The sequence below is a fragment of the Dermacentor andersoni genome, chromosome 4 (genome assembly GCF_023375885.2).
Source record: "Dermacentor andersoni chromosome 4, qqDerAnde1_hic_scaffold, whole genome shotgun sequence".
Taxonomy (NCBI): Eukaryota; Metazoa; Arthropoda; class Arachnida; order Ixodida; family Ixodidae; genus Dermacentor; species Dermacentor andersoni.
This window is the reverse complement of record NC_092817.1, coordinates 11,881,344-11,904,530: the sequence shown is the minus strand read 5'-3', so window position 1 is coordinate 11,904,530 and position 23,187 is coordinate 11,881,344. Positions and strand designations below refer to the sequence as shown.

General features: G+C 47.9%; 1 protein-coding gene across 1 annotated transcript in view; it reads right to left on the bottom strand.

Moving 5' to 3' along the window:
- The window catches only part of GABA-B-R3 (gamma-aminobutyric acid type B receptor subunit 3), a 394,949-nt gene that overhangs the window by 140,845 nt on the left and 230,917 nt on the right, over positions 1-23,187 (bottom strand). Inside the window, exon 2 of the mRNA XM_050182939.3 lies at positions 17,060-17,197. Coding sequence (XP_050038896.3) covers positions 17,060-17,197 — 138 coding nt within the window. The remainder of the gene's footprint in view (positions 1-17,059; positions 17,198-23,187) is intronic.

Here is a 23,187-nt window from a genome sequence, read left to right as displayed (position 1 = left end):
TTACGCTGCGCGACAACTTCAGTCACTTGCTCGCCAAATCACACTTCTACGATGGAATTCACCGGGTTTCATCAACTCATGCTTGCACTCTCTCGACCCTAACTTGCGACTTCGCCTGCCGCCTGGACGCTCCCGTCGTGAAACAACTTTACAGTGTCGCATGTGGTTGGGCGTCGTATCTACGAATTCTTATTCATACTTGATAGGAATGGCCAACAGTACGGTGTGCAATTAGTGCGGGTGCGATGAGACTCTAGAGGCCCTTCTGTGTCACTCCCCATCCTTTGACACTCAACGACGTACTTTGCGAGCGAAACTCAACCTGCTAGATAATAGAGCGCTGATAATAGAGAGACTGACAGTGAATGACTATTATTTTATTTTATCTCCTTATCTGTTCTTCCCTTTTCTCCCTCCCTAAATGTAAGGTAACCAACCGAGCACATCCTTGGCTAACCTCCCTGCCTTTCCCTCTTCGTTTCTCTCTCTCTCTCTACGTTGTTCTAGCGGATCAGAACTCTCTCTCATTCAGACACATGTTCGTATCTCTGTAGGCTTCTGTCTTTAGCGTGAAGCGACACCGGTTTGCTCGCAACGCTCCGGCAGCCGGTGCGTGGAACGCTCGCTCCACTCCCGAGCCGACAAGCCAGAAAGCTACGCAGCATCTCTTTGGTCATTGCTTGGCGCTCGTGGTCCTGCCGTAAATACCTATCGAAAATTCCAATGCCAAAGCTATGCTGTTTCGTGTTATGCATGAATGCATGTACCGTGAGCGAAGTGGTTCACAGAATACACTAAAATAAACCGGCACTAAGGAACTACAGAAAATTAACCCTGCTCCACGACTAAGCGACTTGTTGCACTATCTTAAGTAGCACCATTCTGTGCATCCGTGTCTACGTTATAAGAAGGACCGACTCTACAGTGAAGCCGCCTGGAATCCATGACAAAGCATATCGCGTCAGACCATGAAGCCCGGTTTTCAACAGCTAGTCGAACGCCTTGCTGTTATATACGTCACTGTTAGCTAGCTGTGTTGATCAGCAACACATTTCTTGGTAGGTTTCTTATCTTCTTATCTTATCTTTCTGGGTTTTTTTCTCCAGCACGGCTGCCATACGGCATCATAAAACACTAGAAAAGGAAAAATATAAATACTAATGCAACACTGCATCTCGCAGGAAGCCCAGCAAGACTCCACAAATACAGCAACCATCATCACTACACTTGCTGGAGTCAGCATGCCGGTCACTGCGGAGGCCAAACCGTCTGAGAAAGCGCTCCAGGACATGTCGTGTGCCTGGCCAAGTCCGCAGCAGGCGATACATGCCATGTTTTGGGCCAGGGTCGTACAGTTGGGACAGGTGGCCTTACACAGGGAGTTCTTTTTAATTATCCAGACTTTATAATAAAACGGTTATGACTTGTAGCGGGCGAGAAGTTTTTGCAGAGAAGTTGTAAGACGAGGCGCACCAGTGTTACCAGACTGGTCGTGCATATTTTTCCCGCGTTTGGAGGTGACATTTCCCTCGATTTTTCTTGTCCAACGGTAAGCTTTCCCTTTATTGCGATAGCAAATATATGGAAACTTCAGGCGCATTTCCACCGTCGGCGTCGCCGGCGTGATTTTCGTATTAAGTCCAAGTGCGATAACATCGTGGCCGAGCGCCGTATGCTGTGGCTGCGAGTGTGCGAGGGTGAGCCGAGCATGTTGGCTTACTCTCGCGCGAGCAAGGGAGGAAGCGGGGGGGGGAGGACGCCGTCTTCTATCGTGCGCAAGACACCGGGAGATGGGGCGGGGGCGTTCTACTCCGGAGGCGGCTGCGTACGGCGCGGCGGAGCGCGGCCTCGCTTGCCCTATCTTGAAATCGATCTGCGATGGGTAGAGTCTACGCTTGCCGAGGGCTGATAGCTTCGTGTGTGCCGTGTTCTCGCCGCTTAATTCGCGTTGAAGCAATGTAGCACGAAGGTCAATTCGCTCGCTGCTGCTCCCACTCTTCCTCACGCCAGCGTTTTGACAGGGAGTGCCTGCGGTCTTCAAGTGAAATCTGTTCATGTTTGCCTGGGCTTGCGCGACACCAGGCCCTTTAATTTAGTTAATAAACGAATTTCACAAGTTTGTGCGGCCGATAAAACTACTATCCTTACTTTCTGCAGCTATCTAATAATTAGCTATCGCAATCGATGCTTCGACTTTTGGGCAAAACTGCGGGTTTTCTTTTCTATATGAACAGACCCATTCTCAAGAAGTTTCTAAAGCATCAAAGGAGTTGTTTGTTTCATGACTCACAAGAGATTTCAAGGATCATGCTTAAAAGCAGAAATGGAAGATGACTATCACTCAGTGTTTCTTTTTTGGTGCACCGGTATTTCCTGGCCGAATGCATGTTGATGGCACAAAAATGTATGAAGCTCCGATAGAGGTTACCTTTCACTGGAGCAAGCTTTAACGAAGCATCCTCCTGAGAGCGTTGCTGAAACTTCTCACATTTAGTTTTACCTGCACAGCGTTAAACAGAAAGCTTATTGTAAGGCCGCTTATGCGAGCTTGAAGGAATATCCGTCTCTGCAATAGTCCTTGTAGCTAGCTGCCACAAACATGACCAAAGCTGGCCGCATGCAGGTAGGTCGGATTGACTTAAATTCAGTTGGATACAGTTGGAGTTAGTAATTATTATTGTCACTATGGGTACCCACTGCAATAAGAATGGACGAAATAGCATTTTAGACATAACCTGCAATTATGTAACATTTTGCATTGCCAAAAAATAAATTTCAAGTTACTCCCCGGAGCGCTCATTTATCAATAATATAGGAAATTTCCCACGATGGCAGCACTTACGCGGACATACATTCCCGCTATTAATGTGAATTTCCGAAGACCAATCAACCAAAAATAGTACTTAACTTTTTACTTCTGGACCCTGGGGGTAGTTGTTTATACTACAAATCTTAAATCATGAAAGCCGCGCCTGATTCGAGATATTCATCACCGAATTTCATTGCTCAAGTTTGGCAGTCTTGAAACCGAACGCGCCGATAGCCTAGGTATTACATCAGACAGAAACGCTCTTTAACGCAGTTTGACGCTCATAGCTCTTAAAAAGATATCTGTGCAGTCTAAAAAAGTGCCCTGTGTACTATACACGAGGTAATGTACCAAATGAAATTTTCTTTATGTGTGAAGGTGGCACAGCAATTAAATTTGTTTTCTGCCACAAGATATGTCTGCATTTCGCTCTATTACCCACTAATGCGTTATTCAAGAAATTGGTTAGATGGGTGCGCACCTATATAACCCTTCCGCCTGCATGAACGCCTTAATGGATGCGGGCCCGCCTTTACATTACTGACAGGACTAAATAAGGAGATATTAACACTAAGTTATGGTGCAGGCAATTCTTTTTCACTTTAAAAACAGACATGTATAGTGTGTTATATGTCGCAAGTCATCTTCGTAGAACTGGTTTAAAATAAACATGCGCATGCTTTTTTCACAGATAGTACAGGAAGATATCCGCGAGGATTGAGAGTGCACCTGGCTCCATCCAAGCGGTATATATATATATATATATATATATGTATATATATATATATATATATATATATATATATATATATATATATATATATATATATATATATATATATATATATATATTGTTACGTGTAGAAAGACACAGACGGAAGAGGCTATTTACACTGGACTGGAGCCAGAGCGCCAGGCCGACATTCTTCTCGCGCTAAGGGCACAGACCCACTTCGTCGTCGTCCTCGCGGCGGCTCGTCCCTTGAGCATCGCTCGATGGTATCGTAATACTACACCCCGGCGGCACAAGCGCCGTCACGGTGCTGTTAAATATCCAAGGCACGTTGAGAGTTGTAGGGCTTGAGTCGGGTGACGTGGACAATGTCACTGGTTCTCCCACCGGAGGACGTAGTGGACGTAGCTAGAACAATTTCATAGGTGACATCGGTCACTTGGCGGAGCACGCGACATGGGCCGGTATAAGAAAGCAGTTTCTCACAAAGGCCAACTTTACGCGATGGTGACCAAAGCAACACGAGGGTGCTGGGCGCAAAATGGACATCACGGTGACGGAGGTCGTAGCGTCGCTTCTGTTTGTCTTGAGAGACTTGTAGACGAACGCGCGCAAGTTGAGCATGGTCAGCACGGGCGATTGCATCACTGGCATAAGCGCTAGTTGAAGCTGTGATGGACGGAAGCACGGTGTCTAGTAGTAGCGTCGGCTCGCGGCCACACAACAGGTAAAACGGGGAAAAGCCGGCAGTTTCGAGACGGGAAGAGTTGTATGCAAAGGTAATGTAGGGTAGAGCCAGGTCCCAGTCATGGTGGTCGTCTGAAACATATTTGGATAGCATGTCCGTAAGGGTGCGGTTCAAACGCTCAGTGAGGCCGTTCGTTTGAGGGTGGTAGGAGGTAGTAAACTTATGCTGAATGGAGCAGGCCCGCATGATGTCGTCAATGACTTTCGCCAAAAACGTACGACCACGGTCTGTTAGCAATTGACGTGGAGCACCATGCATCAAAATGATATCATGTAGAAGGAAGTCCGCTACGTCAGTTGCGCAACTGGTCGGAAGAGCGTGGGTTACGGCGTAGCGGGTCGCGTAGTCAGCCGCGACTGCAACCCACTTGTTTCCTGATGTAGATTCCGGAAATGGGCCGAGAAGGTCTAAGCCAACGCGATGGAAGAGCTCGGCAGGGATGTCGAGTGGCTGCAGGTAACCATAGGGGAGTTGGGAAGGCTTCTTGCGTCGTTGGCAACGTTCACAAGCGGCGACGTAACGTCGTACGGAACGGGCAAGGCCCGGCCAGAAAAAACGGCGACGTACACGGTCATAGGTTCGAGATACACCGAGGTGTCCTGCCGTTGGTGCGTCGTGAAGCTCTTCTAGAACGGTTGAGCGGAGGTGTTTAGGTATGAAAAGTAGGAACTCAGAGCCGTCCGGATGAAGGTTACGACGGTACAGAGTACCGTCGCGGAGGACGAAGAGGCGTAGAGAGTGGCATCGGCCGGAGAGTGTTCAAAACGGTCGATGAGTCTCTGATGTAGGCGTCACGACGTTGCTTGTCGGCGAAATAAAGCAGCTGTGATACAGAGAATACGCAAGCAGCACTGGTAATATCGGAGGAGTCAGGATCTTCAACAGGGTAACGCGACGAGCTGTCAGCGTCTTGGTGCAGGCGGCCAGACTTGTAGACCACGGAATATGAAAATTCTTGTAGCCTCAAAGCCCATCGACCAAGCCGGCCTGTAGGATCTTTTAGCGATGAGAGCCAGCAGAGAGCATGATGGTCAGTGACTACGGAAAAAGGGCGACCGTAAAGGTAAGGACGGAACTTCGCAACCGCCCAGACAACAGCAAGGCACTCTCGTTCCCTAATGGAATAGTTGCGCTCCGATGGTGCTAGGAGGCGGCTCGCATAAGCAATAACGCTATCCTGGCCACGCTGACGCTGGGCTAAGACGGCACCTACGCCATGACCGCTGGCATCTGTACGCAATTCTGTAGGGGCATCAGGATAGAAGTGGGCGAGAATGGGTGGTGAGGTTAGAAGAGTGACGAGACGAGAGAAGGCGGCGGCTTCTGAAGTGCCCCACGAGAATTGTGCGCCTTTCTTCAAAAGATTAGTGAGGGGTCTAGCAATTGTCGCAAAATCTGAAACAAAATGACGAAAGTACGAGCATAGTCCTACAAAACTTCGGACGTCTGCGGCTGTCTTCGGAACCGGAAAATCTCGGACAGCGCGAGTTTTGTCGGGATCAGGCTGTACTCCGGAAGCGTCAACGAGATGGCCCAGAAGAGTAAGTTGACGGTGGCCAAAACGACATTTGGATGAGTTAAGTTGCAGCTTCGCCTTGCGAAATACATCAAGTATAGATGTTAGACGCTCAAGGTGAGTGTCGAACGTTGGCGCCAAGATGATGACGTCGTCGAGGTAGTAGTGGCATGTGGACCATTTGAAACCTTGGAGCAAGGAGTCCATCATACGCTCAAAGGTAGCAGGGGCGTCGCATAATCCAAACGGCATTACTTTAAATTGATATAGGCCATCAGGTGTGATGAACGTGGTTTTTCCTTTGTCCATGTCGTCAACAGCAATCTGCCAGTATTCAGAACGCAGATCAATAGAAGAGAAATAGCTGGAACCGTGGAGGCAGTCAAGGGCATCATCTATACGTGGGAGAGGGTAGACGTCCTTCTTAGTAATGTTGTTCAGATGACGGTAGTCTACACAGAAGCGCCATGTGCCGTCCTTCTTCTTAACCAACACCACAGGTGGCGCCCAGGGACTTGAAGGAGGCTCAATGATGTTTTTCTCTAGCATTTTGTTCACTTCACTTTGAATTACTCGGCGTTCCGACGCAGAAACTCGATACGGTCGTCGGTGAATGGGAGTAGCATCGCCAGTAAGAATCCGATGCTTGACCGCGAGTGTCCGGCCTAAAGGGCGATCGTCGAAGTCGAAAATATCTCGGTAGGACGATAATACTTGGCAAAGGTCTTCAGCCTGCGCAGAGGACAGGTCCGTCGCAACCATTTTCTTTATGTTGGGATCGGCGCCCGAGGCTGGCGCGAGGGGCCTGCGAAGCTCGCAAGAACCATCGGTTGATAACGCTGCCACATGATGGTCGCCCAGACAATCAACGTTGGCAAGGCAAATACCTTGCGATAGAATTTGCTTAGCCAATCCAAAGTTAAAGATAGGTATGCGAGTGCGGTTCGCAGTAATAGTAAGTATAGTGTGAGGCACGGTAACGTCATAATGTAGTGGAATGTCGGGCAGAGGAGTGACGAGGTATTCGCCATTAGGAACTGGTGCGGAAGACGACAGTTCAATAAAGGCTATTGATTTTGGCGGCAGGCGAAGAAAACCGGTGGGGCGTAAACGGCACTGGGGTGCGTCAGAAGGGTCTGCGAGAATCGGCAACTCAAGGCGAAGAGTACTGGCAGAGCAGTCAATAAGGGCAGAATGCGCGGAGAGAAAGTGGAGGCCGAGAATCAGGTCGTGGGGGCAATGGGCAATCACGGTGAAGAGGACAGGGGTGTGGCGGCCGGCAATGCTGACTCGTGCCGTACACATGCCGATGATAGGCACAGTACCGCCATCCGCAACGCGGACGACGCATGCCGACACTGGGGTGAAGAGCTTTTTGAGCCGTCGTCGGAAGGCAGCACTCATAATAGAAAGATGTGCGCCTCTATCGATGAGTGCCGTGACAGGATAGCCGTCAAAGTCAAGAAGGTTTTGGTTCATAGGTAACGTGAGCAGAGGTTTTCAGGGCAGGGTCGACAACGCAGCTTCACCTCCAGAAGCTGCAGTGCCTACTTCTCCGGCTGGATCCGGGAGGCGTGGCTGCGGACTTGTCAAGCCACCTACTGGCAGCTTTTTCCCATTGTCCTCCATCTGTAATGTACATGGTGGAAAATAAAGATTTGATTTGATTTGATAGGCGACGAATAGAAGCGACGGGGTCGGGGCGAACGAGATTGATGGCGTCGAGGTGAGGGTGAGCGGCTGTAGCGAAGGTTCGGAGCAGGAGCATCAGCGGCAGTGGATTCGTGGTGGGTGGCATAGGGAACAGAAGGTCCAAAGGTGCGGGAATAAGTGGCGGCGTATGTCCGAGGAGGTGGTGGCCATCGGTTACGGCAGTGACGAGTGACGTGGCCGATGCGACAGCAGTGGAAGCAGATCGGCCTGTCGACAGGAGTACGCCATTCGGACGGGTTGCGGTAAGATGTGGCAGGAAAGGACTGCCGGGAACGAGGAGGGCTGCTAGGGAACTGGGGAACGCTGGGTTGAGACGTTGAAGACACGGAAGTTCAGACCCATGTTCTCAAATTCTTGTCTGGCAATGGCCCGAATCATCACAATCATGGTTGCTGGCGGATCGGGAGGTGTCACGGAGAAATCTGGCGAACAGATGGCCTCGAGCTCGCGCAGAACAATACGGGTCACGTCGTCACAGGTGGCGATCTGGCGCGGTCGACCCTCACATGCCGACTTAGCAGCAGTGTTGGGTAGCCGCGTGATGTGGTGTGTGATACGGCGACTCTTAGCTTGTTCAAGGCGACGGCATTCTTTTATGATGCCATCGATTGTCGAGACGTTGCCGAAAACAAGCAAATTGAAAGCGTCGTCGGCGATGTCTTTTAGAACATGTGACACTTTATCAGCTTCAGACATAGCGTCATCAGCTTTTCGGCATAGAGCCAAGACGTCGAGGATGTATGAAAGCTACGGCTCTGTAGATGTCTGAACACGAGACGCAAGAGCCTTTCTCGCGGCAACCTTGCGGCCAATGGGGTCACCGAACAGTTCTCTGAGCTTTTCTTTCAAATTGTTCCAACTGGTTATCTCGTCGTTATGCGTCTGGTGCCACACGCGTGGGGTGCCGCCGAGATAAAAGATGACATTGGCGAGCATAATGGTTGGGTCCCACCTGTTATTAGCGCTGGCATGTTCATATAGCTTGATCCATTCGTCAACGTCCTGTCCCTCCAGGCCAGAGAACACACCAGGGTCGCGATGTTGGGCAACCGTGACGACGGAGCAGTCGGACAAGCCGAAGCCATTGCAGAGTTGGTCTCGTCATCGGGAGGCTTGGTGACAAGCTCGATGTACTCACCACTCCGGAGTTCCGTGGCGAGGACGGGGATCGCTCTCTCCACCAGAATGTTATGCGTAGAAATACACAGACGGAAGAAGCTATTTACAACTGCCGATAATATCGTAATAATAATGTATATATATATATATATAAACAAAGTGCAGATTGCGTCTTGAGAGCCTAATCAAGGCTCCGATGGATTTAAAAAAAGCTGGATTACAAGGAAAATACGAATAAATGGACTCAAGTGAAAAGCGTCTACCATAAAGGCCTCGTGGGTGACTTGGCGGCATATAGGCGGAGACAAAATAAAGAACGACGTTCTAGTTGCTGAATTTAGTGATCATTCTTTTTATTTACCAGAATGCCAGTGAAAAAGAGAGGTCGCCTTCGGCTGTGCTCAGGGATGCGAGAACTAAAAGGACCTGCTTAAAATTAATTAGGCTTCCTTTCGCGTCGAAAACCCTGACTGCACGCCCGAACAACTCGAGCGTTCGATCGTGTTACTTCCTCCCAGTTATCTATGCACGCACGCACACGCAAGTGCCCACATGTATGCGGTGACGATCAAGCAATTGGAAATCACGGAATTGCTTTTTATTTAGAAAACCATGTTTTGAAGGAAATACACAGCGAAAAAAAAAACCGCTTCTTTACTCGCCGAAGCATCGACGGGTGCATCAACTTGAACACAAAGAGAGAGAGAGAGAGAGAGAGAGAGAGAGAGAGAGAGAGAGATAAACGAAGAGGGAAAAGTAGAGAGTTCAACCAAGGACGTGCCCGGTTGGCTACCCTACACTTGGGAGGAGGAATAGGGAAGAAAAGATAAGGAAAGAAAAGAAAAATAATCGTCAGTCCTTCACAGTCAGTTGCAGAGGAATCTCCACTGTCACAAGGGTTCATACAATCCAGTGTCCTTCAAGAAACGCAGAAGGGCTTTTGTGGCCTTTTGCATGCAAGAACGCATATGCCATGGTCCAAGGATATTTTCTTGTGAGAGTGCTGTATTGTTTAGCAGGTTGTGTTTCCCTTGTAAAATACGTCGTTGAGTTTCAAAGGATGGGCAGTGACAAAAAAATCAGAAGAGCATAGTGTGCTTAGATTATGACGCAATGCAGTACAGCAAACTGTTGTTTAGTGCAACGGCGATAGGCCAAATATCTGGATAAAATGACGAGCAAACAAGCGGAATAAATCACCATTGTCATTGGCTACTGTTTTTCTGGCGCGATTACATCAAATGATTATCCCTCGCGAGCAGAGTACATTGCATTGCGCTTACATAATTTCTCTTGTATGTTGTTTTTCCTGTTATGACAGTGCAATGCTGAGTTTCACTCGTTGAGCTAGTTTCTCTTAACTGATTAATTAATCAAATATTTATTTGATTATTTACACACTGCAGACTCCGTGGTCAGGGGTGTGTAGAACTCAGGGGCATGCTGTTAAATAATCAATAAAAGTTGCAGACAACTAAAAAGGGACAAATGTCTAAGACTAGAAATGAAGAACACGCAGGTTCCTAAACTCCCACACATTGCTACACAGCGGGAAGAAATAAGCGTGCGAGGAACGCCGAAAATTCGATGCTTGAACACGTCCTAGAAGGCGCTGTAGTTAAAGGACACGCGGAGTGGCATGCAAGAACTGTGACCCCTGACATTAAGCACGCACATACTGTGCATGCTTAATGTCAGGTATCGGGAGCCCCTCTCGCTCGAAAAAAAAAGTTTATTGAAAGCTGCTGTGCGCCGCGATCGCACGCTGCTCAAAGACTCCGTGCTTCTAGATTCTCGACCAGCGGCGTCCCGTCAGAGACAGGCGCTTGCTCTTCCGCGAAGTGGTATAGCGCATATACGGGCCGATCTGACTTTCTTTGCGCATATCAGTTTTACGTGCTCTTCAACCCTGTGCGTGTGCTTGACGCTGCTCGCAGATCTCTCAGCAAGTACGCTAAGCTCGCGCGCACGCGACCTGTCGTCGTGCAGCGCGGCGGCCCTCGACAGGTGTACGCGAAGAACCCCTGGGCGAGGTCACGCCGCCGTTGACTTCGCTGTCGAGCCGAGCTCTAGCGCAGGGAAGCGTTCCCGCACGCGTCTCTTCCTTGCAACCCCGGCTGCTCTGCAATTATAATGGAACCGTGGAGGTGGAAAGAGGCCTCCGCGTCGTCCCCCTTGGCGGCCACTCTGTCAACTCGAATGCTGCCGGCAGTGAGCGAGCCGCAGCGAATGCAGCCCGTGGCCCGAACTTTATGCTCTTTTCTATCCCCTTTTCACGCGGCTGGGACATTTGCGGTGTCGGCCAAGCTTCGAATCAGAGTCCAGTCACAGGTCTATTCCCGACACACGATAGAACACGGACGTGCAAGCAGGGCTGCTCTCGAGCGAGATGACTTAAGCGGCACTCGAAAGAGTGCACCAGCGGCACACGAACCTGTTCACCTAAGTTTTGCCAGACACGTCACGCGGCACTTTCTGGTGAACTTCTAGAGCGCAGCAAACGCCAGCGCAGCTTTATTTTTGGTGCGTTAGCTGAGCAGACTGCATTGCTTACCGCTGTCATTTCTCTAAACGAACGACCGGTTCAGTGTTGTCAGGTAGGTGAAGCGGCTTGAACAAAATCGCGTCTCATGGTGAAGCGTCGTCATCCTGAGTAGTTGTCACTGATCGTCACGAGGAGTCAATCGTTACGAGAACTGAACGATCATCACTATCGTCACGAGCGCTGTGTACGTCGTCCCTCGCAGTCCTTGTCCTTCGCGCTGTACGCTATTTTTTATCATTAATTACCAACTAACCCAAGCAACCACCCTAGTACAACGCTGTGTATGTCGTCTCTCGCAGTCCTTGTCCTTCGCTCTGCACGTTATTTTTTATCATGAATTACCAAGTAGCCCAAGCAACCAGCCTAGTTTACGTCACTGACCGTCAACGACCGCCATTGAGGAGTTATCTTGCTCGCCCTCTGTCCATCTTCACACCTGCTAGCTTCCTCTGCTCACTTGCTTACTCACGACTCGCTTCCATCTTCCGAACTGCTTACAAATCACCGGGAAATCTGTACGCGCAAAGCTTAATCCCAACGTGAACGTGCTCTGCGACAGCAGCCACAACACTAACCAGCTCATTCGGCACTGATCATATAATTTTGATTTGTCACTGTGAAAGTGTTTCTACATACACTTTTCGAGAGTATTACGGTTTCTCTCGCTAACTCTTTTTGTTTTGAACTGGCTGAGATGCGCTAGCGACAACGGAGATGAAGGATAATAATTCGGACGCACAATTGGTTCAGCCGTAAACTTCTGAAGAACTTCTCCACCTCTTTCCTTATTTCTCCCAAATAAAATGAAGTTAGAAAGCACACAAATCAGCGCGGCTGCTGATGACCTCTTGTGAGCCTGCGTGCTTTTTTCAAATGCAAAGTAGCGGCAGATTGAGAGACGTGATGTGATCCCTGATAAGCTTGCTTGAATGCAAGTTCCAGAACTTTTCCTGTAAATCATTTCTTTCTTTCGTTCGTCTTCTCTTGTACTCGCCATACACTCAGGGCTACACGTGGAACGCAAACGCCACGTTTCTGCTAACGCGCAGAGACGAACAAGTCCTGTCGGGGAAAGGTGTTGTGCACTCCGGACATAAAAAAAAAAAAAAAAAACACCATTTTATTTTTTTGCAATAACAGGCTTGAAGAAATCACGAGAACGACGCATACAAACAGAGGAGGAGGATGGTTGTAGCTACAAGTTGTTCTAGCCTCGGAATGGCGTGCCGGCAATCGTTCCGCTCGAGCATTTTCTTTTTATCTGTGGGGGGCTAAACAGGTACAACTTAAATGAGTAGTAAGCATGCCACTTATAATCAATGCCACCAGCAAGGATAAGCAATACGACGAGACGGTGCGATTGTACGCTGTCTCCCCTACACTTTAGACTGTGTGGTACAGCGCGAAGCGGGACAGGGGACACAGGAATAAACGAGCACAAACGCTTACTGCCAACTGAAAATTTATTGCCCGATACAAGGTTCTTTTGTCGTTCTCCCTCTGTTTTTTCTATACAACACTTTGTATCAGGCAATAAATTTTCAGTTGGCAGTAAGCGCTTGTCCTTGTTTCTTCCTGTGTCTCCTGTTCCGCTTCGCACAGTACCACACAGTCTAAAACTGAAAACCAACTAGCCCAAACCATCACCCTTCTAAACCACTACACTATACGTCCACCCCACAAACAGTGGAGAGTCCTTGGAGTCGACTGCGTTAACCAATTGGTGATAATAAGCAGTACAGCAGTACTCTTAATATTGACCATTTATTCGCTGGACAAATCGGTGTCTGTAAGAAACTGTGCGAGGAACAGTAAACTAGGGTTCTTTAATGGTAACGCTGCTGTAGTGACATATTATCTGGTGAACTTGGAGTCGGCTAGAATCTCAGTGCCGTGTGCAATGTCGGTACTCGTCACATAGAAGCGCCCACATGGACACTAGATAGCACGAAGCTGCTAGGACTCCTCTGCTTGTAGCAGATAAAGGGAAAAAAAGGAGCCGCCCGTCTGTCTGCGTGGTTCATTCCAGTTACTGCTTTCGGCGGGGCTGCACGTCGGCCCACCTGGCACTTGGATAAGCCACGCGAGCTTGGGAGCTCTTGTCACGTGCGCCACCCGAGAGGCAACGTGCTATGCGCGCTGTGCGAGCTTGGGATCACGTGCCTCCCATTCGGCCGGCAGCAGAACGGTATAGCGGCCCGCGGGTGCCCGTCGGCTGCAACGCTCGCCGCTTCTTCTGTCTTCGCTTATCGGGGAGAGGAGGTATACGATCACGGGCAATGGCCCACAGCGCGCTCACGGATGCATGAAGAAAGTTGGCGCACTTGGACGGACTCTTTTACTTTTTGAAGTACATTTGTTCACTGTTCATTCGTGTTTTCAGACTGCCGCACGGGCCTTTGGGCACTGGGCATCAGGCACGCGATGGCTCGGTGTCTGTTGTCTGGTAGTCTCCGTTCGCGATAGAACGCGGGAATAGAATCATTTCCTGAAGCTATAGGGAAAAGCGTCACCAAATACCGCGGAGAGTCTTATGAAGGGTGGAAAGTGTACCCTGCACCCTGCAACGTATGCGCCGGCGCATGCGCATACAGGACGTATCCCGTTCCCAGTAAAAGTAGTACGGTTAGAGCGTCATGTATACGGAATACCAGCTAATGTAATAAAATTTGAAATTAAATTGGACACGGTTTCAGCTTTTATTGCGACCGCAGTTAGGAGCTGGAAAGTGGGTCCGCCCTGCCCGTTACTCCGTCGTCAGGCCACCTGTTCATCCTCACCCTGTCGATACGGTGAAGGAAAACTAAACCTTGCCACCGATGATCGCCTGTGTGCGCTGGAGAAGGCGCACGCGCCAGGTACTGGAAAATGATCGGGCAACGTTTTCTACCGCAGAAGCAGTTTATCTCGAGGTCTCCCGCATTGCAACGTATTTACTGTACCTTTTTTATACTTCTTGCGTATTTTTTACATATAGTCCTGTATCTGCTGTATTTCTGTATACTAATAGCATCATTCTAATCTATTCATAGTTGTACTTGCCTTATTTGTTATATGTCCGCCCATACAATGCACTGTTTATTGTAATATTTTTACTATGACATGCCTGTTTTGCTTGGGGCTTGTTGTGGCCTGTAGTATGTACTAAATAAATAAAATAAATATCCGTTTCGCAGAAACTGCGTCATCGGCCGACACAGTTAAGCACAAGACAGCACAGGCGTATCGAACCGGCGTCTGCGTGTTGCCATCCGTGCTACCCCTGCAGATGTGCCGGTTCCCGGCTCTGTCCTCCTAGGAATTACGCAACGAAACAACTAACGCTACCTCAATATCCTCACAAACACACGCTTTCAAGTGCATAGTTAGTTTTTTTTTTAAATAAACGAAATTTATTTACTTGTTTCCTTCCGACCTTCTAAAGCGGTCCAGTAGCTCTTTTTCGATCTTTCGCCAGCTTTTTTTCTTTTACTTTCTTTATTCGTCGACAAACGGCAACTCGCTCTTTCAAACGCACGTACTGTCACGAGGATGCTTCGTGCAGCGTCCGACTGTTCCGACGCTGTGGTCGGTGGCGGCACTGCCTCGCGTTTCTCCGCGAGTAAATGTTACATTGACTTCTTTTCCGTGTTCTCGAAATGCACTCTGCTTCCACGCTTTTCAATTCCGCACACATGCAAACCTACTGGCGACTACCTACACTGCCCCGGTGGCACTCGGCGGTCGTAGCACCTGCAGCAACCTATGTTTGGTTCATAACTCAGATGTCCTTTTTTTTGTTATTTGCCTTTGTGGCGTAATAAACAGCATACAGCCGCACAGTCAGTTCCCCATTGAAATGAGGTTTTCAGTGTTGCTGTTGCAGCTATGCATTGTCAGTAACAATTAATGCGATTTGATTACCACCAAGTCATCCATGAGTTTCAGAACGACGACATTACAGTTTTTCGTGCGCAAGATTTCCCGGACAAGCTGTCTTCAGAACATATTCGCGGGCTGATCGCGCATCTATTTTACGTTTCCAGAATTATGTAAGCCTTCTGCTAACGCTGCGAAGTTCGAAGAGAAAGATCACGTGATGTATGTGTACGTAAGGATCAGGCGCGTGCGCCATATGGAACTTTTCCTGTTATGCATAAACGTAGGGCACGTTCTTTTTACACAGCACTGATTCTTTATAGAAAGGCTATAAGCGCAGCGAACGTAACGTTCCTTCAGACGAATCTCTAGGTTAGGCGTAGATGCTTTGCCGCTAATAACGTCAACTTCAGAATACTAAATAACAAAACTTTATCAACATTTTTATTAGTGCCTTAGGGACAACTGTTTAAAAACGAACTTGAAGGCACTAACATTTTAATGCGCCCTCATTAAAAAAAATGGTTAAAGCCACATCTAATTGGAGATATTTATCATCAAATTTCAATGGTAAATCCAGGGAATATCGAAACCGAGCGCTGCGGGAGCGCGTAGGAAGGTCGGCCCCGCTGTCGCCACGTCAGACCGGAACACCCGGTGACGTCAAGCGCGAGGAAGTTTGTAGCCGGACGTCTCGGCGGGTTGCGCCAGCTGCCGAATCGGGGCGCTTTGCCTGGCAAGCATGTCGCGTCTGCGTGTCGGGTCAGGATTTGCCGCGGCATTCAAACTTCGCCCGACGCTTTTCTGCGGGAGTTGCCGTCTGACGCGCAGCGGAACGCGCTAGGTCTCAACATTGCCGCAATTGACCTGTGGAAATCTATGATGAAAATACCGAGTTAGGTGCGATTTTCAACGTAAAAAAAAGGTATGGATTAAAGCATGACTGCCTCCAAATTTACCATTCAGACAACTGCCCCCAATGCACTAATAAAACAGTTATTTAATGAATGTTTGCTGATTAGTCCCTTGAAGCTCACGTTATTAGCCGCAAAGTATGTCGGCCTTGCCTAACTCGTCTGACTCCACGTTCGCTGCGCTTATAGCCTTTCTATAAATAAAAAAATAATATATATATATATATATATATATATATATATATATATATATATATATATATATATATATATATATAAAGATATAAAGGAGTAGCCGTCATCTTTGTACAGTGACTACATCGCCGAAGGAGCGTATTTCAGAAGAATATGATGTTACAGCTATCCAAAAACGGACCTGCACTACAGTCTCATGCTTTCTACAGAGTAGGTGGTTGGTATACAAAGAAGCAGTATGCCTTTTTGCCCCCATACAGAACTAATGGTCACGTTCCTGTGAGCAGATCAGAAAATAATGTCATGATTAACGGCAAGGGGTATCGAGCACATCCCTCCCTTGGCTTCCCGTGTACAGTAGCCTGTGCAATGGTTCACGGAACAAGGAATGGGCGACATCTCTATTTACCCGCTTCCGCATGAGAATTAAAAGGTATTCCAGTGAAAATGGAAAAATAAATATATGCATACCATACAAAAATCCCTTCGCCCTCCACCCCCTCCCCCCAAAAAACAAACAAACAAAACAAACAAACAAACAAACAAACAAACAAGCAATCAAACACCGACCGAATAACACAGACCCCTCTTGAAGGCACCACGAAGTCGAGTAACCTAGAAGACAGACAAATCTGAATCCATGTTTGAAAGAGATGATCACTTTGATCTCAGAGAAAAATGCGTCTAGTAAAAATTTGCTCAACAAACAGATGCGGTAATGCTAAACTGGCACCCCTTAACCCGCGGAATAGAGTGTTTCAGCTGCAGCATAAAAACAGCAAGAATTGGATGTTGAATTTCTGTGTATTAATGCGAGGACACTGGAAGCCGCGTAAGCAATTTTATGCCCTTGTATTTGTCCACAATCTTGTACATGACCTGTCGAAATAAATTACTCGTTTTTCGTACCTGCAGCACGCCCCAGTAGCTGACCACTTTGGCGAGGCGCTCGGTGACCTCGGAAGAAGAGGTGCCTAGTAGCATGGTCATCTGCTGCTTCCGGTAGATGGCGTGGAAGAAAGCATTGATAGCCGCTCCGGCGTCACACTGCACGAAACAGGAAACCACGACATAAATCAGTACGGTGTGCATAACTAGCACGCACGCAAGCACGCACGCACGCACGCACGCACGCACGCACGCACGCACGCACACCATTACGGGAGTAAGGGTGTGAGTTATAGACCAATTTGTTCTCTCATGGACTCGTACGGGTGTAAATCGGATAACAGTGTAGAGTTTCTGCACATGACGATGGGACTGCGATGAAATCACATTTGTTCAAGGCCGGCTAATACCTCCTAAATTAAAGCTGTGGCCATTCGATCGTTAAATCCGGTATTGCTGCTACTTGTCTCAAAGTAGCACGTAGGTCGTATCTTGACACAGTAAATGAGAACTTTACAACTCATGCGAGATAGGATTTCCTAAATGTACACGTTCCTTGTAAAGAGATTGTTTAGCCAATTAAGATGACAGGGTGGCGCTAAACAATGGTCAAGCAAGGCGTAGAGGCAGAAAGCGAACGAGTGCAGCTGCTTTGGTGTTGGCGTATTAACAGTAATGCTGAAATGCTTCAGCGGCATTAACAGACTGGTAGGAAAATTAGGAACAAGGAAAACTCAATGAAAATGTGTTTGTGGGCATTAAGAAAGAATGAAAGCTAGTGGGATACAAAACATGCTGAGCGCATGTTGCTACATGCGGCCATGCTTGCGAGGAGCAACCAGCTGCGTGCGTTACAAAGGAACGTACACTCACTTGGCTGATATAATTATTCGCACCTGGCAAAGCAATGGAAACACTGTATTTGTGAACCACTATATTTGTGACAGCTCAATTCTGTTTTCAATTGTTTATTGTCAGACACATAAACATGCGATATCACAGAAACTTTTTCCGCAACGAAATAGGAAATGCGCCCATAAATGTTTAAGTCAACTGGGAATTATTGTGTCAAAAAAGAATTAAATTTCTTGAATGTTACATGACTACTTCGGTGCTTTCAGCGCACACATACAAATGAGATAAAGGAGAGAGAAAAGTTCTTTCCCTCTCTTTATGCGTGTCTCACATTCTGAGTATGTACGAGAAGAAAGAGGGTTAACCGAGGGGCACTTTGGGCCCTCGGTTACGCGTGCGATGCTCTAACCCCGAGGGGTTACAGCATTGCACGCATAATGCGAAGAGGTGGGATCGTTACTCACCTGCGACAAGTTGTTCTTTCATCCACTTTCATTGCCATTAATTTATCATTTCTTTAATTCAATTAGTAAGCACACGTAATTTCCCCTATGTTGTCTTTGGTGTCTTTGTTTGTTGGCTTCTTATGATTTCTGAGTATGCGTACTTTGTGAACACCACCGAAATGAACCGCCTCCAGCTCGCCTAAGCTTTAGCAGCCGTGACGGGTGTGTGTGTGCCGTCCGTATTCAGAATAAGCTCAGTTGCGACTGAAGGGCGCCTTAACGTAAAGCTATTTCAAACTTTTCTATTCCAATTCTGCAATGTGCCCTCCGCGATTAGTCAAAAACTTTTTTGAACCCAGTCTACTACTTCGCCTGTCTGTCACGCGACGCCACGAAAACCGCGATAACTCCCAATTCGACATGACGTGTACACACTGATTATGTGTGATTCCACTGAACAAAAGAAAAATAATTGTTTCTGATTCGACGGCTTTTCGCCATTAACTCTGTGCTATTGGTTAAAAGGTTTCAGGCTGCACCCACTTCACCTGTCTGTCACTTGACGTCACAAAACCGGGAAATCTTATTGCGTCAACGTGGCGTGTGCACGTTAAAGATGCATTAATATGCCGAACAAAACTGGATTTTTTTAATGGCCTGTGACTGCCCCGTTCCGAAAGGAATAGAAGATGGCTGCCGCCGATCGCTCAGGCAATGGCTACTCGCATCTGCCGGTGAGCATGGGTTTATTTGCGTATAATAAATTTTGTTGCGCGGCAGTATAACGTTATGAAGCCTTTTCGGCACGTATACGACATCACTATTCTTTGCTGAGGAACCGGTTTAGCGGCATTTTTAACTCTCCGTTGCACGCCACCGCGATTTTAGACAAGCCACCGCAAGCTAAGTAAGGGAGAGCGGACCAGTCGTGGACGCCAGCACCTCCCTCTTCATTTGTTTATCTATTTTCAGTGTGCTGGCTGGGCCCCATCGAATCCCTCTCCACTCGAGCGTGCTCCTCGCCTCTTGTCAGCCAATTTGATATGAAAAACCGCTGAATGTAGGTAATGTTATTCGTTTTGAAAGCAAACAAAAGTGACCTCCTATAAACGAGGAGAGCGTTTGATTGGGCTGCTCAGGCGACGCTGCGGGTCACCGCCCGATGATTGCGTGGGCGGTTACGCAAGTTTGACGTCAGGAGATTGGAATAAAAACATATTGGAATAGTTTTACGTTATAGGGCCCCTATAAACCGTAAAATAATTTATGCCCTCAAGATTGAATAAGGCTGTAATTCGGTTTGTAACACACTGGTAATTCTTTTGGGGGAGGTTATAGACAAATTTATATTCTCATTCACGTTTAAGGGTGCAAATTATTCTACAGTGTAGTTTTCGCCACCTTGCGCGTGTCCGTCGTCTTTTGTGCAAGCTGCAGTTCTGCCATGACAGACACATGATTTCATTGCAGCACACTCAAACAACGCAGTTCTTAGCAATCCTATTTTCGATAGGTGGGCCTCTCAAAACAAAGGACGTACATGCCAACGATTTGACAATGTCATTACACGAGAGCAACATTAGCATTCGATACGCCAGTGCGGCCTATTGTGGCATTTACATTCTCTTAATCTTTACCTCCACAATGCGTTAGCGATTGACTCCATTAGGGATCTGGAGTTAAACTATACGCAAAGGAACGGCAAACAAAGAAACAGGAACAAGTCGCCAGATTTACTAATTGTGTGCCCAGTCTGCTACGACATCAAAGCACCAACTTGCCGAACAAGAAGCTTTGCTAAACACACATATTCAGGGAAAGCTACTAATGTTAGATTGAGCCTTGATGAATCATTCGAAGATTTAAGCTATTTGGTGGAACGGCTAGGAAATACGTGTTACCTGCAATTCGAGAACATTTTGTTAATTTTTTTTTCTGTCAGCAGGCAAATAACGAATAAAAAAAAAGTGGCCGCGGAATTTCTGGCATAATCGCCGGAGACTGGCTTGTGCATCAGATCTGGACGCATGACGGCCGAACGAATTGCCCTCGAGCTACTGAGCCGATGGATCGCTTCAAAACCGCTGATGACCATTTGCGAAGTTGTGTGAAGCCAATTAAGGCGAGTGCGCAAGGGGTGGCGACAGGGGCTCATGGAAATGAGACGGGCTATGTACGCGCTGGTGCTGGGGCGCAATCTGTGTGGCGGCCCTCCACAGCCGCCCATTTGCATAACTCGACGGCATTATACAGCATGCGGGCCGTGAATGCACCCTTGGCGCGTTCTGTATGGATACGGTGCACGCGCTGGATGTCCATCACGCATGCCAGACCAGTCGCGACGGGGCACCGTGTTACGACCGCACAGTTCCTTGGGTCGATGAGAGAACCCAAGCACCTGAACCCACGCGCGCACATTGCAGAAGCGGGGAGGAGGGCTTTTTCGTCAAAAACCAAATTTGCAAGTCGCGCTACGAATTTCCCTTTCGAGGATGTGGGGCAGACATACGGAGGGAGAAGTGAACGCAAGACATGCAGACCGGAGGAACACGCGGCGAAATTTGGAATGAGTGATCAGGAATCTCTAGAAAAGAACGCTCGACGTTATTTTACTCAATAATCAACAAGCGAGCCTCAATCCCCGTTCTTTGCCTATTACTGTGTAGTGACATTTGCCAACAGTCGTAGCTTTGGGACAAACGAGAAACCGGCGAGCTTGAAGTTTACTGGCGTGTGCTCACAGTAGAGTGTAGTGGCTCTGATCGCCGTTTTGTTGTTCAGCTGCACTGCTTCCGTATCAGCAAGTTTGCATTTTCCCCTCAGTGATACCCGAACATGATACGTCTATATTTCACCACCCTGGAGCCTTAACCGACCAACACAGCATGCGCGTCAACCTGGCTAGTTCAGCTACGAAGTACATACATACTTTCTGTGGAGAGTTGAATCCTACCGTCTCGCTTTCGAAAGCACCCAAGAAGAGAGAATGAAACGTCGAATTTGGGGCCGGAGGTTGTAGCGTTACGGAGCTAAGAATTATAATTTAGTGTACTATGCATCCAGCCATGCCACCGCTCTACATGGTGTCGTCCCTTCTTTTGACTATTGAGGCGGGTTTCTATGGCCGTGCGCGCCCTTCCCCACGTTTCAGAAATTCGCGATCGTTTGCACCAGGATTCGTGATATCTATTCATTGAATAAAAGCCGGCTCCGTCGTCAGTATTGTTTAAATTGGTTTTGTTGAAATGGCGCACTCCGACAGAGAGAGACTGAGCAAGCTATATATATGTATATTTATATATATATATATTCTTCAAGTATTAAAGAAATGATGCGCTTAATAGCAGGCCTCCCAACCATGACAGCGTACATTTGCTGCAGCGAGGATATCTGGGCGGCGTTCGTTGTTTCATTGCGCGATTCCGTATAGGGAACAGCCGTTGACATTCACATCTGTAGTGGTCGTGTGTAAGTGGCTGTACGTAGAAGGCCGATTCGTCGTATGCGTGCTGTCTGCCGCAGCAACTACAGGGAAAGAGGGAGAAGAAAAGTGCCGTTCTTCCCGAGCGCTCCACCACAGCATGTGACGATATATACATACACACACACACACACACACACACACACATATATATATATATATATATATATATATATATATATATATATATATATATATATATATATATATATATATATATATATATATATATATATATATATGCAAGAAAGAGAAAGGCCGGAGGCTTTAACCCGAGTTAAAGCCTCCGGTTTGCTACCCTGCTCTAGGGTAAGAAAAAGGGGAAGACGGAAAGAAGAGAGGGGACAAAAGAAAGGCGTGGAAGAAATATACATGCGACAGCATACACCATGTGACAATCCCCAAAGCTCCAGCACGACAGCAGGGACGGTGAAAGTTCGACCTCCACCAGCCACTAACCAGAACGGAAACGGTCGAAAGAGCCAAAGAAAAATATTCGCTTCAAAAGAACAGTGACACTAATATGTGATAGACGAGGCATCTAGACCTAGATGCAAGGACGGCGATCGTCGGACTGAATGCCACGTGTTATGTTTCAACACGGCCGGATGCATTAATTAGACGTTTGCCACGAGGAAATTCCCACCCATCCACCAGCGCCTACGAAGAAGTCAACGCAGCGTTGACACTGATTGCTGATGGGTCGACAAAAGGCACTCACCCCCGCCACTACCTGACAGCCTGAAGTAATGATGAAAAGGGCCAACGTCAAATGCTACCGAGGACTTAGGCAGACCGTGGATTCCCAGGTTGCTATCTTGTCCCCTATTCTATGCTTTGGGTGAGCGGAGGCTTGTTACGTCTCAACACCACAAAGGCGTTAATTGGTCGTTTGCCACGAGTCAAACCACCAACAACCCATCAGCGCCTATCCAGACGTTAACGTAGCGTGGACACCGACTCTTGACGGGTCCCATGAAAGGCCATCACCCCACCAGTGCCTGGCAGCCTGAGCTAAGGAAGAAAAGGGGGAAGCAACGACTGCCACATGGGAGTCGCAGTAATTAGACGTTTGCTACGAGGTAAACCACCACCAATACATCAGCGTCTATCCAGAGGTTAACGCTGCATGGACACCGACTCTTGACGGGTTCCACCAAAGTCCATCAAACCACCAGTACCTAGAAGACAAGGGGGAAGTAGCGACGGTGATCTTGCATTCGCAGGTTGCTTTCTTGCCACATATTCCAAACCACCGGGCTTCGGAGGCGGGGTTACTGCGGAGTGTTGCGAGCATGGGCGTGGTATCGCAAAGGAGTGCACGATGGTGATTTGCTGCATGACAGACTTCAGCTTTCCTAGTCGAC